Raw genomic sequence first — 18,760 nt, forward strand, 5'->3', positions numbered from 1 at the left:
GATTTGGTCTGCAACATAAGTGGGACTTTAAATGAAAGATGTGACCTCACTGGAGACAAAGGGGTGGTGGAAAGAAATGTTATGTATTTTAAAATGAAATATAAATAATTTTAACTGCATTCATGAATGGTTTCTGTATAAACAGAAGGTATTGTTACCAAACAAAAAAAGAAAAATAGAAAGCAAAACCAGAGACTTGTTCTGTACAACTAGATCATATGGCAACATTTCATTTCATTGTCATTTCATCTTTAAAAGACTTGGCAGCAAGCTTTTGAAGTTGGCAGTAGCTAGGCCCCATGTTGGGACATATCAGACACTTCACTGATTCCATAATCCTTTGGATGTATTCTCAACTTAAAGAATGTGATTTTCATTTACATTGAAAGTTGACTATACTTTTAGCAGATTTCATTATAACAACTATCTTGAGTACAATCCTGTCTCAATTCACTTAGGTTTTGTTATAGATTATGTATAGGGTGCAGTACACGTTGAAATTAGGTGGTGGTCATCTGAAATTAACACTTCATTCTGCCACAAGGTGTCTTTCCAAACTTGTTTGAAAATAAGACTAATATTACAGTGTTTTGCGGCCATAGAAATAGGCAGTGCCTGAAAGGCATAGCCTAAATAAATTCAGAAAGAAAGAATACAACTTCTACTTAAGTACATTAACCAAATTATGACAGAGGGGAAATAACCAGGATACCATTCCAGTACGGCAATCAAGTACAAATGTACTTAATGAGGGTCTGTCCCTCTCAGCAGCTTTGCTACCTCTCAAAGTGACTTGACATGAAGCCAGTTGATGGCAGACCTATCTTTACATAACTGTCTGAAACTTACATTTCTGCATTTTGAGTACATAAATATCTCATTTTATGAGTTTCCAGTGAATGAGTGTTGCAACTTCATAAATATAACTAGTAATATTTCCACTGCTAATGGCTATAACTACACCACCCAGAACATTACACATGACTACATATGAGATAAAAAACAACATATTTTGTTTTACTAATATATGAATTTATTCCTTAAAATTGAAGCATATTTATTCATAAAATCAACATAATTAGTCAAATTTATGTATATACATTACTATATTTCCTTATATCCAATGATCTTTCAGTCTACAAATCAATGTTATTGTATGTATATTTGTCATAGAATTTTGAGAAAGGATGCAGTACTGTATAACAAATGAAAAATGCAGATTTTTTCCTACAATGACAATAACTGCTGGCATTTAAATGCTCTAGCTTAGGCAGTTGAAGCTGTTCAAAGCTATGCCTTACAAATGCACTTTGACCAAATACTTGAAAGTTGGGGTTTTGGAAACTGGTCAACAAAACATCATCTTTCCTTCTCTCTCTGTGTACAAATTCCAACAGATATATATAATTAAAACTGGCTGATGTAAAAGCACTGAAAGCTAAAAATCATAAATCATTTTGGTCAGGTAACTAGACCTAGATATAATAACACAGTGAAACTATTCAGAAGTTAACCTTAGTACCAATTAGCTGTCGTTCCTATTGTGTTTGAAATGGATGAAAAAAATAGGTCCAGAATAAATGATGTCTTACGTTAATGACAAGGTGTAATATTTCCACAGTCTACTAAATCAGACTTCTTCTCCGTAGTGTAAGAGATTGTGATCTTTCATGATTCTTGTACTTTGTACTTTATAACTTTACTTTCTCAGTTATTTTTCTAATTAAAGATACATGTTTTTTCAATACCTTAAATCACTTGCATTCATCCTCAATCTTCACATTCAGTAAATATCCAGGTTTAGAAATGCTTTCATTGTGCTTTCTCTGTCATCCTGCACCATTTGGTTATTGTAGAATGACTGTTGATGATCACCAAACCTGTCAGACATTTCAATTTCTTAACCATTTTTATGTTTTCATTTTAAAGACCAATGATGATTACTCTTAAGTTAAAAAAACAGAAAATGTCAAGACATAACTGAAACTGTTAATTTAAAACTCTTGGGATTCAAAATAGACGTTCTTGTATGAAGTACTGAATTGATCAAGGTCTTCCTCACTGAACAAGAGGCAGGAGCCAGGATATATAAGCATGTTCTGTCTAATCAGACAAAACAATTTAGTTGTATATCAATATCATTTGATGCAAATAAACACAGAACCAAATTTCTATTGAGAGAATTAATGAAAAATAAGGAAAAAAGTGTAGAAAATAGGAAGGAAGTAAGAAAAATTAAGTACTGACAGAGAGACTGTCTTAAAGGAGAGAAGAGAATAAAGAGATTACATGACAAGGTATAGGTTAAGTAACAATACAAACATCAATGCTATGATTTTCAGTCCTCAGCTAAATAAAAAAGCAATAATTCATACACAAATGATGACACTGTATAAATATAAGAAATTATTATCACTATCAATAGTAATGTGTCCCTGATCTAAAAAGAAAAGTTAATCTCACTTAATATTATCGCTATCATCTAAAAAAAATATTTTTATCAACTTTGTTTTTCACAACTATATTATCTGTTTACAATATCAAGTAACTTACTTTCTTTGCATTAAGAAAATGATTGAGAAGTTTTAAACATACTCATTATAAATATATCAAACGATAATTACAAATGGCTGCCTTTCTAATTTCAACTATAAAATCATGAAACAATATACAAAGTCACATACATTTAGATGTCCCATTTTCAGACCAGCACACACACAAAGTTCATCCTTTCCTTGCACAAAGACCATTTAGAAATGGTTAGTCATTGTCACAGTTCATGAACTGAAACTCTCCATGGTATCAAAAACACTTAACCACTCTATCTATTCTAGTTTTTCACATGAAGTGTTTACAAATTTAAACGACAGCCTTTAAATAAACATAATCTATTTGATGGAAGCGAATTAGAGGCCCAAAATATGAACATAGGTCAATTGATTTCATATAATTTTCAATTTTTTTTTAGCAAGGAATACCACACGAACATCATATTAAGCTTTTTTTGTTTTTCTAGCCATGACTTAAGTGTCTAACATTCAATGCTGACATTCTTGTAAAGCTCTTTATAACCATACTATTTATACAGAGTACTTATCCTAGATATAAAGTTATGTACAATATAACATTTGAATTGTATTTTCATTCATGTAAGTTTATTGACAGTTAAAATATATATATTAAAACAGGGAATACAATAAACTATTTCTCCTACCTACTCAAAAAATTAAGGTAAGGTCAGGTTCAACACAAGTTGCATAAACAATGGCCACATGATCATGGCATTTCACTCCTTAGACATTACAATGAGATTCAGAAAGAAATGCAGTGTTCATAATGACAGTTTTACACTTCATGACAATGAGGCATCTAGATAGACCAGAAGCCACATGAAATGATTAGAACATCTCCTGGAAGTTGTTGGGGCAAATTTATATTGGAGAAAAAGAAATCACTGATGTAGAGTTAATAATCAAACTAGCGTGGCATCAAGATAGATCATGTTATGGTTTCTCCTTTATCATTAAGAATCAAATTAAAAATCCTTACAAGACAAGTCATTAAAACAGTACTCTCTGTAAACACCCTTGACAGTGAAAATTATAACAAGGATATATAAAACAAAGCACTCTAACTCCTCTTTCACCTCTTACTGTCATACTCTCATGTCCCTTGCTCTCCTCTCAAGCTTCCTTGCTTTTTCTGTCTATCATTTTCATTTTGCTTTCTTCTGGGCAGTACCAATATTGCACTGATTCACCTTTAAAATGAAAAAAAAGTAGCATTATTGACAGAGGAGCTATATATCAATACAGCATCATTGGGTCAATGTGTTTTGCAGTGAATTTTCTTAAAGCATTAATGAAATCAGAAATGAAAAAATCTATATGATTAGCTTCTACTTTCTGAAAATACCTGTAAAGGTTTCATACAAAAAATTCCATAAAATTGTGTCTGATCATCTCCATTGTAAATCTGTTATAAGAAGCAAATTCTGTACTGAAAAGAAACAGTTTTAAACTTTTAACATTATAAAGATATTGCTTATTGAAGTGCTTATAAATTTAAAATAGAACTGAAAATTACTCGAGATGTTTCAGTATTTAACCTGAAGCAAGCCCTGGGTGCTGACACATTACTTGTGTCTCAAATTCAGAAAAAGGGCTTATTATAGGATAATAATGCTGCATTTGTTGACATTGTTACTGAAAACAACACACGCGGGTGGGATTATTACCAGAAATTGGCTATTGTAAATAAAAGCAGTATTGAACATTCTTCTTCATTTTTTTTTTTATTATAGCCAGTTCAAAGTCTCTGATTTTGTCCTGATTTGAGTTGGATACCCTGTGGTCTAACTACATACATGCATGTTAAATCTGGCTATTACTTAAGCTTTTTGAGAAATGAGCTTAACAGAACTTTTTATTGCTGATAAAGTAACAAAGCTCCACATAAAATGAGAAATACACTTTAGAAATACTAAGCACTACGTCATAAAACTGCTAAGAGTGAATCCAACACCAGAGGTCCTTCTGTTTATGCGAATTTAATGGCAGCATCATTAAACTTGGATAAAAAGAACCTCCAGTCTTGGACTCACCTATCAGCCTTATTCAGTTATAGATAATATAATTTTGGGAACAATTTCCAAACCCACTGTGCCAATATCATGTACCCATCAAACTTGAAGATATAACTTTTTGAAAGCAAACAGTCACCAAAATTATTTACCTTGGTTGCAAAGCGCAATGAGTTGAGAGTTTCTGGGAAGCACTCTGCCTTCGGGGAGGCATTGACAAACATAAGGGTTTTGCTGTTACCACCCAAGGAGTTCTGAAGGAGGTAGGTCAGTTTGGAGTTGCGATAAGGAACATGGTTATCCTGAAACATAAATATATGTCTGAACATAAATGTAACTGTCACACTGGATTCCTCTAAAATGACAAAGCATCACATATAGTACTATGGTTATACCCTTGTGATTGGATGTGATTAGAAATAATCTATTTAAAGTGATCTGTAGCTCTTCTGGAGGTCAAATCCAATCTGTGGTGCCTGTGGACATGCATATGAATTTTCATGACAGTTTGGGAAGGTGACCACATTAAGTAAAAGTATATTAAAGGTCATTTCACTTGTTCTTTGCCTAGACACTAAAATGGACAATTTCAATTTCAACTGTCCTAAAGTTTATTGAGGAAGAAAGTTTCAATTATTTGGTCTAGTAGTTGTAAATTTAATGTAAATAAGTTTATCAAATTAGAAAGAATTAAAGCGACTATAATGTTAAAAAAACACTATGAGAAAACGATATAGAAACATTCTATATTCCAATAGTATGTTACAAAACTAAGACTTTCTGTTAATTAATAAAATTAAAAAGTCACTGCAACCATTTTTTTTATATCTAAAAAATAAAGAATGTAAACAGTGCGGTTTTCATCTAATTCATACATTACTGCTTGTAACCCTGATGCTGTGCATGCATATAAGCCTAGAAAGAAGTAATATGGCAGATGCAAATAAGAAAAGGTGACATGGACCAAAAAGTTACCTTACAGAAAGTGACAGAAGGCATAAAAGGAAGGATTCAGACCACAAAAGAGGACAGACAAGAATTTATATTAGACAGGAGATTGATAGATGACAAAAGATGAAGGAGGATCTTGGACCGAAAATATGTACAAAAACTACAAATTTGACGTTATAGGCGCGTATATCGGGGTATCGCTTTATTATGGATATATTTTATTATTCATAAACCGAATTCTCCATTTTGATGTTGAAATCTAAGGTAACAGCCGCTTCAAGGAAACATGACTAAGATATGAAAATTTCTTTCTCCTGTTGCCGTTAATATCAAGAAATTTTTTAAATCAGTCATTTTTTCTCCTTGTGTATGTTTGTTAACGCTCTTTATACCTCCTGACCTTACCTTATTGCCAAGGGCCATGATAACATTTCCTAATGTACTCAAACTCTTGTTGATACTCAGAGTCTCCTTCAGTCGCTGACCTTCTGACCCGGAGTCCTTTAGTCTCTCACTCCCAGCAAGATCAACTAAATTGAGAGTTCCTGTAAAGGAATGCAGTGTAGCAAGTTAACCGTTGTGTCTATTTATTTGGAGTTTTCACAAAGCTTGACAGCAACAGTAACAAGTAAATACATATCATTGCCAAATGTAATTAAAAAACAATATTGAACAAAGACATTCAATTGTCCTCCAGGAATAGTGATGAATTCAATATTTATAAATGACAATATTATTTACACTACTCACCAACACAAGCTTCTCCACTAAGTGAATTTTCCCCAGTCAGTTTCAGCCGTAACACACTGTGACTCCGGGATGAGTGCTCATTACATTTGGTCTCTGCCACTGCCCTGTTGTGTGATGCTTTCTTCAACAAAGTGGTGATCTGTGGAGAAACACTTATAGATCAATCCTTGGTCTACAATCTAAAAAGGTAGTGAAAAGTAACATTATTCTTGCATACTTCACCAGGTAAACTCATTTCTGCTGTGGAAAGGATAACCATGATTAAGAGCTTGGGTTGAGATATCCTTGTCTAAAGAGCAGAGAGAGATAATGACCATGGCTTTGAACCTGAATACAATTTCACGAACAATTACAAAAACATAAATAACATGACACCACAATATTAAATAAGATTTGTTTCCAAATTAGATGTTATATACACGTATCAACATAGATTACAGTACATTAGCAACATATATCTAAAATAGACATGAGAAAGACAACATACTGATTTTTGTTGTTTCTGATAACTGATGAAAAGTACACTTCACTTATTCTGATTCATATTCTAATATCATTATGTGATTTATTATTGTTGACATTAAAAGTCATCATAACTAAGTCATGTGTTGTATACAGAAGGTTCTCCAACTAAGGTTTTTCTTTTTCACAATTGTGCACTCAAATATGAATCAGATAAACATTAATGTATGATTGAAACTTGATGTGTTTAGAGCAACATGAATGCCCCATCAACAACCAAGGAGAAGTCTGGAACCTTTCAATGTTACTGGTTTTGAAAAGTGTATTCATGACTCATGATAGAGAACTGAGGTCCTTTCTGCATATTTTGTTTCTAAATTTCTACCGGACTTTGGCAAGGCTTTCAAATTCAGTCTTTTTGTTTATGTGAAAATTCTAGTCGAAATCTTTAAAAGTCAAATGACCATAACTATGAAAAACAAATTAATTGTCCATAACCAAATCAAAACATGACCTGCATATTATCACTATACAACTTCATACCAAATTAAAAGTCTATATCTGTTAAAGAGAAAATGAGCAGAAATGAATTATAATTATACAGCCAAGGTGACACTTTATGTCCTGACCATGAAATGGTGGAGGTGTAAATATACATCTGTAAATCTATTCACTGCAGAGTGTATATAACACTCTAACTCACTCTAACTGGTATTTACAACCTGTATTTTCCTTTTTGAATCTCTGCATCAAAACTGTTCCAAACATCAGATCTGAATTTTGTTATTGTATTCTCACTCTCAGTAAGCTGAAATGGTTTATAATAAGATTTGTATGAAAAGAACCAGACAATAGTACCTGTGTGTCTGTTTCCACAGTGACAAAAGTGAGATTTGTCACAGTGACATCATTACTGCTTGACCCAGTCAACTTGATATCATGTTTGACATCATCTTTGCCATTTCCAAGCAGATCTCGGATGGTTTCATTGTAAATTTCCAGGAAAGAAGCCTCCATACTATACTGTAACAAACCAATACATCATCCCAGATTTAATGGATAGTAAATCTAGCTAAAAGAAAATGTGATTTTGTGTCATACATTGTGTACATATACATAGCAGTATACAGTATTTGATATTTACGAGTCTCTTGATAAAAAAACTTGCTCAAAAACTTCAAACATTTTAATGTGGGGTTCCTAAGTGACTGCATCAGCCAACAACCTTTTCCCCTCCCCCGCATTGAAAAGGTGATTTAAAAGCAACATTAAATGTGCAGAGGTCCCAATTTACATTGCCAATCAACTTTTCAAACTGATTCATTTAAATTACAGATTTATAGGAAGCAATTCATTAAACAAAATGAAGATGAATTGACTTAGTTCTAATACATGAATTTTGGTGATTTAAGTGGAAGAGTACCTTCCATCCTTTTGACTCCAGCTCCTTGATGCTCTCAAAGATCTGAATGACAGACCTTGGGATCATGCCCTGGCTCTCTGGGTCATCCACTGATCCACCTTCCATTGTGTAAGTTTTTCCAGAGCCTGTCTGTCCGTAGGCAAATATACACACATTGTATCCATCAAGTGCACTCTGTGAATAGAAAACAATACATGCAATGCAATGTACAAAAAAATGCAAACCAGATGATCCGAGATTTATGATAAAAACAATGGCTATTGGTAACTTATCCCTAAACTGGTTTGAGGTTGATGCTCTTTTGGGAAACTGGTCTGGTTTACATCAGGAAATCAAACCAAATCACTGAAATCAGGACCAATATGTATGGAAGCTCACCATATCTTGCTTGTTGAAAGTGAAAGGGGCTAACACCTTATCTCTGACAAAATGAAAATTCTATTTAACATCAAGACATATGAGTGGGTTTACTGAATGATAAATACAGTATCAGGTATCATAAAATAAAACCAGAATAATTCATAATTGTTTCTATCTTTATTACCAATTGAAACAATAATTATCTGTGCTTACTTCAGCTTATGATAGTATATCCATACACGGATAGTTTACTAAGAAATGTTGTAGGATTTACATAGAGGTTACACAACAAATAGTTGTTTTATATGGTGTTTCTTTCCATACATGTCTTTTCTGAATGATATCAGTAAAGACGTCATTATACGACCTATAGTGAAATGTCACTGATCATTATGTAAACTGACAAAACTCAAATTACAAAAACAATCATGACCTAATTGATACATGTTTAAATTTCTGTTGATATGCAAAGAACTCTTCGAGTAAAACTTCCTGTGTCAGGCAGACGTACCTGTATTAATTGTGAAATTTCCTCAAACACCTCAGATTGTGAAGCAGAAGGCTGGAAAACTCTGTCAAATGAAAACTCAAATTTGTTTCCACGTCGACTTGCTGTCAGACAGCTCTGAAAATCAATAATGACATAGTGACAAAATAAGGTTAACACTGATAGCAATCAGTTGATCATCTTTAAAATTGTTAAAGATCATTACACCTAGTCAATGGGTTTTCTTCTGTTTCTTTTACTTTTTATCAACAAACAAATAACCATCAATTATCATTCATGAAATAACGATAGATACTTTGATTGGTGTTTTGGAAGTGGACTCTGTATTCCATTAGGAATCCATCTTAGGAAGACTACCAACACATTTTAAAAATTATCCGACAGACGTTTCATCTCATTTTCTTTGTATTCATGACCTAAATAACCATGTACATGAAAACAAAGTATTTTACACTGACCTCATTCATAGACATGTCCCCAACTTTCTCCAGTTCAAGAACCTTCTGGTCCAAGTCAGGGAAGTTCATGTGTTGTACCTCGCCATTGTTACCAAGACATTCATCCCCAAGAAGTGGACGTACTCGACAAAAGACACGAATATTACCCTGTAAACAGAAAAGGGTTTCTTTAGATAGAGACCTGTTAAATTTTTACTTTCAGATGATTGACATGATGATATATCAACCATTTCACTTGTAAAAGTGACTCTACCTAACAATTTTATCATTCACTGGACAGTTAGGCAATGCAGGGTTATATAACAAGAGAATATCCCATTTTAAGATTTGCCTCCAAATCCCCAAGGAGTTCCGAAAGCCAGACCCACAGCTTATTTGATTCGCTCCCCAAAAAGATGATAAAATATCTACATGCCAACAAAAGGATTTTAAAAATCCATTTTCGCTCATTCCAAATAAGGGCCAGACCCATCATTTACTGGCATACACTATTAAAAATTCCTTCATCAAAGAATTTGTCTACTGTGTTTATTAGGCTTATTTTGAAGCAGGAGGTTGCCAACCTGTGGTGATTGAAAAGTCTTTCCTGAGCACCAAATTTTAAAAATTAGATGTTCATTCACCTGACACCTATCATTCCTTCTTTGTAATCATAAGCCAAACAGTGTACTACTGCTGTTGCCTTCGTACGACTGTATCTGTATTTCTTTGCTAGAGCCGAATCCAGGAACATGCGCATAAACAATGGTCCAGCCAAAACAGCAATGGCTAAAGTAAGGTTGTTTTCAACTATAAACTTCATGAAAAGAACCTCTGCCTTGATCGTTGTGTGGTCAGATGTTTTGTTAAATGCGGAAGCAATTGTCAGCGTCTGAGTCATGTGCCTTTCGCTCTCTAAATGTTTTGATGTATCAACATGACGAATTATGTCACTTACACCTCCATGAGAAATCATGAAATTAGTACCACAAATTGTGCAGCATGCATGTCACGTTAGACGGATATTCGTTTTTAAAACTTTGTACATGCTATGCTTTCAATTTCTTGTTTGGCGTTCCAGTTGATGTGTCGTCCTTGTGTACGGCCATCTCGGCACATCTGTACACTTGTGTTCTTCCATATGGTAATCAATCATTTGATACCCCTCGTACTTTATCATTGTACTCTAGCATACAATCCAGGTGCACACAATACCAGAACTTGTGTTATGAGAATTTACACATGGTGTCATTGCAATTTCTATACAAGAAAAAAAAAAAAAGGACAGAGATTTTTTTTCGAAAAATGGAGAATTAAACATAAAATCAGAGGCATAGATTTTGACACTGAAAATGGAGAAACTCTGCTCAAATCAAAGTAGTGTTATCTCTTGACATGCAATGAGACTGGGAATCCAACATATTTTTCTTGAATTATGAGGAGTTTAATGAAATTTCCTAAAAATCAAGTAAAAAATTATTTTGGTTGTCAAGTTTCAAAATGAAGAAGAATGCATTTCAGGCAACATTGAATTCCAGAATTTCCAGGGGGAAGCCCCCATGGACCCCCATCAAAGAGATGGGTAAACCCTATTATTGTAGTTAGCTCTCAATTTTCTGAGTATTGAAATCATAAAATCAAGCCATTGCTCAAAACAGCACAACTGCATGCCATGGCAATGTTTAAAGCCTACCAATCTTCAGAGACCATTCAAGAACTGAACAAAAGTTCAAGACAGACAAAAAATTATGTAACCTCTTAAGTCTTTAACAATTTTATAACAAGTTTTATTACCTTAAGTTCCTGTATGGTGTTGTGGAGTTTACGCCGTGCTGTCTCATGCTCTCTGAACTTGGCGTTGAAGTCTTCAATGGTTTCTTCATGCGACCTCACAACTCCATTCAATCTGCATATATTATCATCCTTCTGTTGACCTGCTTTCATGGCCGCCTCCAACGAAATCTGTGAAAGGAAACATTCTATAAAACCCATTGTATCTATGAGGTCAAATCATTACTTAGGTATGGGTAATCAAGAGGATCAAGTATTATAATACTGTGTACACATATATAAAGAGCTGCTCTGCTTTCCTGGTTTGAGTAAAAGTAGCTGTGGAGAGAGCCATGAATGGAGATGGTGCTAACAGTTGACTTGTGGTTGGCATAAAGCACATACTATGTAGTTTTGTTGAAACAATTAGATCTGGTATATAACTTTGTTTGGAATAACACAAAAAACACCTGACAAGATCAGACAGGTTGATCTGTAATGGGATATAAATTGTAACACTTGATAGAATTTGACACATAGATTTTGTGAAAGGTTTAAACCTAAACTGTTACATGCAACAGCTACCTTGGTTGCCTCGAGTTCAGCAGACATGCCAGCCTGAGCAGATGTCATCTGTGCCACAGTTGTCTTGAGGCCACGGATCTCAGCATTAGCAGCAGCAACTTCACCATCTAGCTGAAGTTTCTGACGCTCCAAAGATTCCTTCAAGAAAGTCAGATCACTGATTTCCCCCAGAAATTTCCTTTTTACACTATCAAACTTTTCTTCCTTTTCTCTGAAACAGATCACAAAAATAATACCAAATTAGGAACACATTAATGCTAACTTACCAGATTTGTATCATTAACCAAGTTACAAGTAAATAATTATCCTGTTTAGCAGAATGACCCATCTTTTTTTTAAACTATCCTAAAATTTTTACATCCGAGTATATGCTTTACTGATTGTTTGATTAGAATGGCAAAGTTTAGTCAACAAACACAAGTTTCTAAACCATTGTGTGCACTATTCACATTACTGACTACTCCCAATAAAACTATACACCATAGTACAATGAATGGCCTATATTAGCCATTGTGAAAATTGAATCAGACCAGACACTGACTAGCACATTTAACAGACATTACCTTATTTGATTCTTGAGGATGGCAATTTCTTCTGAGACAGCTGAGGCCACCTGCTCTTTCTGTGCCACAGTACCAGAAAGATGGCTGTTTTGGTTCTCCAAGTTGAAGATAAGGTCTTTGTTGATCTTCAACTGCATCATCAGATCAGCGCTGGAAGTTTTTTGTTCTTTCAGGATTAATTCCATGTCCTGAATACGCCCTTTTAAGTCCCATGCTTGACGCTTCTTCGTCCCACCACCACTTTCTGATCATGAAACACACACAAAGAGCTATTTCAAAAACGAATGGATGTGGGGTGGGCAAGGCATCTTTAGCACCCATATTATCCCTGTAATACCATAACTAGGGAGAGGTGTGATAAGGAAAAGTTATGATAATTATTTCTTATGTGACTAATCTGGCCATTTTTTTTTTTAAATCTTGGCAGAATCTTACTTTAGCTTAAAACCTGGTAATTCTCGGACTCACTTCATAAGTCTTGTGTAATGAAATCTATATTTTCAGATCTCTTCTACAATAAGACTGTAAAAATATCTGTGTTTTGCTACCCTGACTGGCTCTTTTTTTTCAGCCTATATCTAAAAATTCTATCTCAATTCAGCCTTGAAACAAGAGATACCAAGGTAATCTTGGCATCCAACATTACTTGATCTTTATTTGTGCTTTAAAAGTTGGATATTTTATCAGTTACAAAATCAAAATAGCATAACCAGGGACCACTGGTATCGTAAATATAAAATCTGAGAAAAACCCAACCAATACTTCTTAAGAAATAACAAATTTTCATAGTCAAAACCCAAAATGGCCACCTGTCAGTCATTTTGTTATAGACATTAACAGGAAACTTATGAAATTTGAGAATGACCCATTGGTACTTTTCCAGAAATAGTGATAACAAATTATCGGGTATGTTAAAAAACAATTGTTTGTCTGTCAGCCATTTTGTTTTTTGATCAGTTCCAAAATGGAATATGCACAACTAGGGACTAAGGGGAACCTACAAATAAAATGATAGACTGATCTATCGAGTACTGTTCCAGACATGGTAATAACAGAAATTAAGCTCAATTATGATCTGAATAGTAACCTGAAGAGCCCAAAATCTGATGATGGAGGTCTAAAAAAATTTTCTTTTCTTCACTGACCCAACTTATATTATCTAGCAAGTGGCATTTTTTAAGAGCAGAAGATCTAAGTTCCTCTAAACCAGTGAACCCACAACATATTTTCTCTTTGTTGACCTGTTTATTACCTGAAGACTTCTGTGCCTGTTGACCAGAAGATCCTGTTGTTTTTCCTGTAGTTTTGCTAGTTGGACCAACACGAGATACCACTGTAGACCTTGTAACGCCTACAAAACAAACGTCAAAATGTTCAATTACAAAACTCCAAATTCACGGAATTTATTCTCTTTGCAAGAGTATTGTCATTACCTTTGTAACTTATTATGAGTAAAGGAAAAAGTGAAACATAGATACAAACATGAATGGCAACAAGCAAGCAAAATCTCAACAGAATTCACATTTTTTTCTTAACCAAATGAGAGCAGTAAGCCCATGCCTAATAATAATGAACAGCTTTTTAAGTAAAATTACAAACAAATGCTACATCATTACTCTGTAATGAGTCAATTTCTCTACAAAGGGTAACAATTTATATTTTGGTCCCATGGACTATATACAGATTATACAAGATAATATGATAAGAAGACCTCATGTAACTTTTCCCCCCATAGATTGAGGAAAACATATATTTGTATATACTAAAGAGTAAATGATTGATAATGAAACAATAATGGAATGACGACAAAGACTAACACTATAGACACTAACCATGAAATAGCCTTGACAGTATGCTAACAATAATTAATCCATAAAAACTTTTTCCTAATGGAGAATTTGCTGCATACTCACTAGGTTTGACAGCTGGCTTTACTGCAACAGAATTAGACCTGGTCACACCAGTTCTGGCAGGGACACTTTTGGTTGTGGATGGAGGTTTTGCTGTTACAGGTTTAGGTCTATTAAAGACATTATTATTTGCACGTAAATTTGATCCAGATGTTTGAGAGCGGAGTTTTGATCCAGATGTTTGAGAACGGAGGTTTGATCCAGATGTTTGAGAACGGAGGCTTGATCCAGATGTTTGGGAGTTGAGACTTGCAGAACTATCAGTGCTGGAGTTAGAACCTGTTGAGAATCGACTTTCCAAACACATCCTCTTTTCTGATGGCAACTTAGAAGAAAAGAAAGAAAAGACAATTTGACAAATTATCAATCTGTAACAATATCTGTATATTTTTATAACATATCTGTTGTATGATCTCTATGGTTTTCTTCTACTCTCACGAATTTAATAAGAATTGTCTGAATGGTTGTTTCCATAATGTTTCTAACTTCTTTGGACTCAAGAATGATGCTGATGTTTTTTGGCTTTATGTTTCACATTAACTAACCTCATCTGGGCTTCTTGTTCTCTTCATTGGTACAGGCATTTTTGTAGAACTCTTGGGTACTGGTAATCGTGGCAGTCTACTACTTGTACCATTTAGAGTAGCTAATGGCCTCTTCAGCTAAAATCAAACAGATGGACAGCATAATTAGAAGGTATAACACCTGAAATGAGCCAATCAAAGAATTGCCACTCAGATAAGACCATAGGATATTGATGTTTGTGATGTATTCTGACATGTTGTTATTCAAGGGACTTTCTCTATTCATCTGTTACACCCAATGTACACTAAACATGCGACCTTCAATTGAAGTTCTTTTTCTTTTTTTTTGGAAGGGGTTGGGTGGGGAGTTGTGTGTGTTTAGAGATCATTAAATAATAATTCAGTACTTACATTTCACATCACTCATGATTTTAAAGGGTTTTGACCACATTTGAGTTTTTTTGTTGAATTCTGTTATATTTTTATTAAAGTAGCACTACCATCTATATTGCTTCACTCAAATACATCAAGATACCTGTTTTAGGCACCGGAAAGTACTTGTTACACATGAGTGATGAATTTAATGAGTTGACCTGCCACATGGTACATGTGACATCAAAGCGTTACTTCAAATGACCATGTCTAAGACGAGAGCAGTAGCAGTGAAGACAGAAACTTCTCATATGATCCTGGTTTTTCGCAATATCCTTGATTGAAGTGATATGTTTTACCTTAGAACACTGTAAATCATTATACGAAAACTTGAGTAAAACAAACTGTTTAAATGAAATCATATTAGTGGAGAATCCACATTGAAGGATAGTGAGTCAGTGATATTCAATTATACATGTATGGACATTTCCAAGTATGCTATTGTGGTAAGAACTGTTATTGTTATGAAAGATATAAAATTTCATAAAATATGGTTATACAAGCATTCCAAGATTTTTCATGATTTTGGCATGTCAGTGTCAGAGGCAAAATGCATACTGTAACAGAGGTATTTATGGATGACATGTACTCAGATTCATACAATCATATATGTGTATGTGTGTCAACAATTGTAACATTAACAAGATTATGCGGATATCCAGGACTAATTAATGATAAATGATTTGAAGGATTCGGAGTGTTGATATTCCTTTACTTTTCAATATGAATGACTATATCATGTACTTGCTTTGGCTGGCCATATGCGGTATAGAAATGTTACAATAACATTTGCATTTACAAGTCCAGATGTGTACATGTGCATAAACTTTTTCAGAGCAGAAGAAAGAATTTTAAATAATCATTTACAATTATGAAATTATGTGTGTTAAATACATCATTTACAATTATGAAATTATTTCCAAGACTGAGCAAAATTTATGATTTATATATTCTGAAAGTATTAAGAAACACAACTTCTTTAATTGTAAAATTTTTTGAATCAAATATACCTATCCATATCCGCATCAAGAGAGGAATATTAGGGCACCTTACATATTCCCTAATAATTGTTAACATTTGTCATCCATGACAAAAAACTTATCCTCATCTGGTGCACCTAAATAAACAATATAACAAGACTGTACAAATGACTTTTCAATTAAAACTAGATTAAATTTCTGACCAAGATGTGTGATTGCCAATACAATATTAGTACATTTGAAATCAATACTTGTTTAAACAAATATTCCACGGCTATCTCAGCTTGATAAAAGCTCTCAAAAATTCTCATGGGAGTTAGCACTCAACAGCAGGATGCTAATCACTTTTGAGTCAAACGAATTAATGACAGACCAGAGATCCAGCCATCCACATGTAATTTTGTGATGTCAAGATCATTTCATTAGGCTTGCCCACTTGTATGACAAGGGATGAGCTACCTCCAAAAATAGCACAAAAAATACCAATGGTAATGGAAACTCAACTGCACACAAAAACTGTTAAAGGGAGATTTACTCCCACATCCCTGGTATGGTGGCTTGCCTCTAACACAATGCTGAACATGTATGCAATGATTGACAGTACATGTGCCAAGATGTTTCCTTACGAGACAGAGGTCTATGCTTTTCACAGATGAATTTTGATTAAATTTATTTTGATCAGATGGACATCAATGTGTGTACCGTTGTCAAGGAGAGCTGCTTGCAAACGCTTGTGTTTTGCAGCATGACAGATTGGCTATGGTTTGGAATTTCCCATAGTTTAAAGGTACCTTTAGTGATCATTAGAGGGATTTCAATGGCTGTATGTCATCAAGATGAGATCCGGAGGCAACATGTTGACCTTTCAGCATGACAATGACAGGCCACATGTTGCAAGACTTTCTAGGGACTTTCTTGTAATCCAGAAACATTGTCCCTATTGGTTGGTATCCATAAAGCCCTGATTTGTACCCAATTGAACACTTGTGGGATAAATAAGACAGAAGAGTTTGGAAGCGAGCAAACATCCCAAATAACCTCCACCAATTTGCCAATGTGCTTACCATGGAATGGAATAACATTCCTCCACAGATTGCTGTTTGAGAAGACACACAAGATATGAGGGATTGGTCTGACAACTGCCATTATTTTCCCTTAGAGTACCCTAATTCATGGTTGCCTTGTTTGTTAAAATCTCAGAAAACTTGAAGCCAGATGGTCCAATATTCTAAGTTAACTACTGCATTTCACATTGAAGCACATTGTTCATAAATATCATTTTATTGAACTGTAAAGTTGGTGTTGTGTTTCTTTTTCACCTTTGTATATGTATAATGTATAGATGCACACAGTTTGGGTGTGTGTGCACAGATGGAGCAAGCTGTTGTACATCAGAACAGTGGTTTCCAAACAAGTCCAATAAAACGGGTCCATAAAAGAAATAAACTACCGTTTAAATAGAGTACTACTGAAGTAACACATTGACACCAGGTGACCTCGTTTTACATTCAAAATATTCATATGTGTTTCGACTAAGCTGAAATGGATATGGTTAGCTTTCGTGTTTCGTCCGTGTGCGAGAAACAAGTTACTTATATCAATTTCAAGTAAACTCCACTTTATATTTGTAAATAGACAAGATATTCTATGAAAATAATCTTAAGGAAAAACATGGTCAATAATGAGACAACCTAATGCCATGGCTAGTCAACTGTGGCCAGTTCAAAGACATATTTGAGAGGCTATGTTTCTAGTTTGAGTTATTCTGACATTCTATTCAATTTGTTTTAATGTATTGGTTTTGCATCAATGAATAACTCCAAACCAATATAAAAAAGGCGATTGAATATTAGAATATTTCAGAGTTCCATGATCACTACAGAATCATTGATCTTTTTGTTTCTAATTCATATATGAAACATTTGATAAATCTGTAATCATTAGGGGGGCAGGGGGCTTGTTAGTATACTATAAATACACAAGCAAATAACTGTCACGGTATAATCTTTTCAGATATATATTTTTTTACAGATTTGATAAAAAGAAATCAAAGAAGCGAGTGAAAGATGTTTATGTCGTTTTGTTGGTCACTTAAAAATTGCTTATGTACTGAAAATTAATAAAAAGAAGAAAAAATAAAAACAAACACCTGAACATGTTACTGTAATAGTCTAACATAATTGTTGAAGCATGTCAACAATTTTTACATAAACTATTTCCAATTATTATCTCGGTGAAGAATTACAAAGATATAGAAATCTTCACTCTCTTTTAGGAGTTGAAATATACTACCTGGCTCATTATCGTCGATACTGTAGCTGAAATAAGAAATTCGTCGAAGTATTCTTTCCTTTCAAAAACTGTGCCAAAAACAGACGTATGATTTGATTGGACAATGGTTTGAATAAAACCTTTCATTTGATTGGACATTAAAGTACGACGCGGATTATTTTCTACTTCCGCTTTTCGGATCGGAAGAAAAGAGGTAAATATTAAATGGTTCTCCGATTAAGATCAGTTCGT

General features: G+C 34.0%; 1 protein-coding gene across 1 annotated transcript; it reads right to left on the bottom strand.

Moving 5' to 3' along the window:
• Positions 1-3,415: 3,415 nt before the first annotated feature.
• Positions 3,416-18,538, bottom strand: LOC132549898 (carboxy-terminal kinesin 2-like). The gene is made up of 15 exons (XM_060213873.1): positions 18,530-18,538; positions 14,847-14,957; positions 14,305-14,626; positions 13,644-13,742; positions 12,392-12,635; positions 11,829-12,039; positions 11,268-11,435; positions 9,495-9,641; positions 9,040-9,153; positions 8,169-8,342; positions 7,604-7,768; positions 6,284-6,422; positions 5,939-6,078; positions 4,735-4,884; positions 3,416-3,760 (listed from the first exon to the last, which is right to left on the bottom strand). Exons 1-15 carry the CDS (start codon positions 18,536-18,538, stop codon positions 3,716-3,718), a joined length of 2,238 nt encoding a protein of 745 aa, XP_060069856.1. The 3' UTR covers positions 3,416-3,715.
• Between the last annotated feature and the right edge of the window lie 222 nt (positions 18,539-18,760).

The sequence above is a fragment of the Ylistrum balloti genome, unplaced genomic scaffold (assembly GCF_031769215.1).
Source record: "Ylistrum balloti isolate Yb309-2 unplaced genomic scaffold, AGI_CSIRO_Ybal_v1 Utg370088, whole genome shotgun sequence".
Lineage (NCBI taxonomy): Eukaryota > Metazoa > Mollusca > Bivalvia > Pectinida > Pectinidae > Ylistrum > Ylistrum balloti.

Bases quoted from the DNA above. Each gene is read 5' to 3' on its own strand.
- LOC132549898 (XM_060213873.1), bottom strand. The intron at 14,627-14,846 runs GTTAGTTAATGT...TTTTCTTCTAAG, and splicing joins GAACAAGAAGCCCAGATGAG to TTGCCATCAGAAAAGAGGAT. The intron at 11,436-11,828 runs GTAGCTGTTGCA...TTCCTTTCACAG, and splicing joins CTGAACTCGAGGCAACCAAG to ATTTCGTTGGAGGCGGCCAT.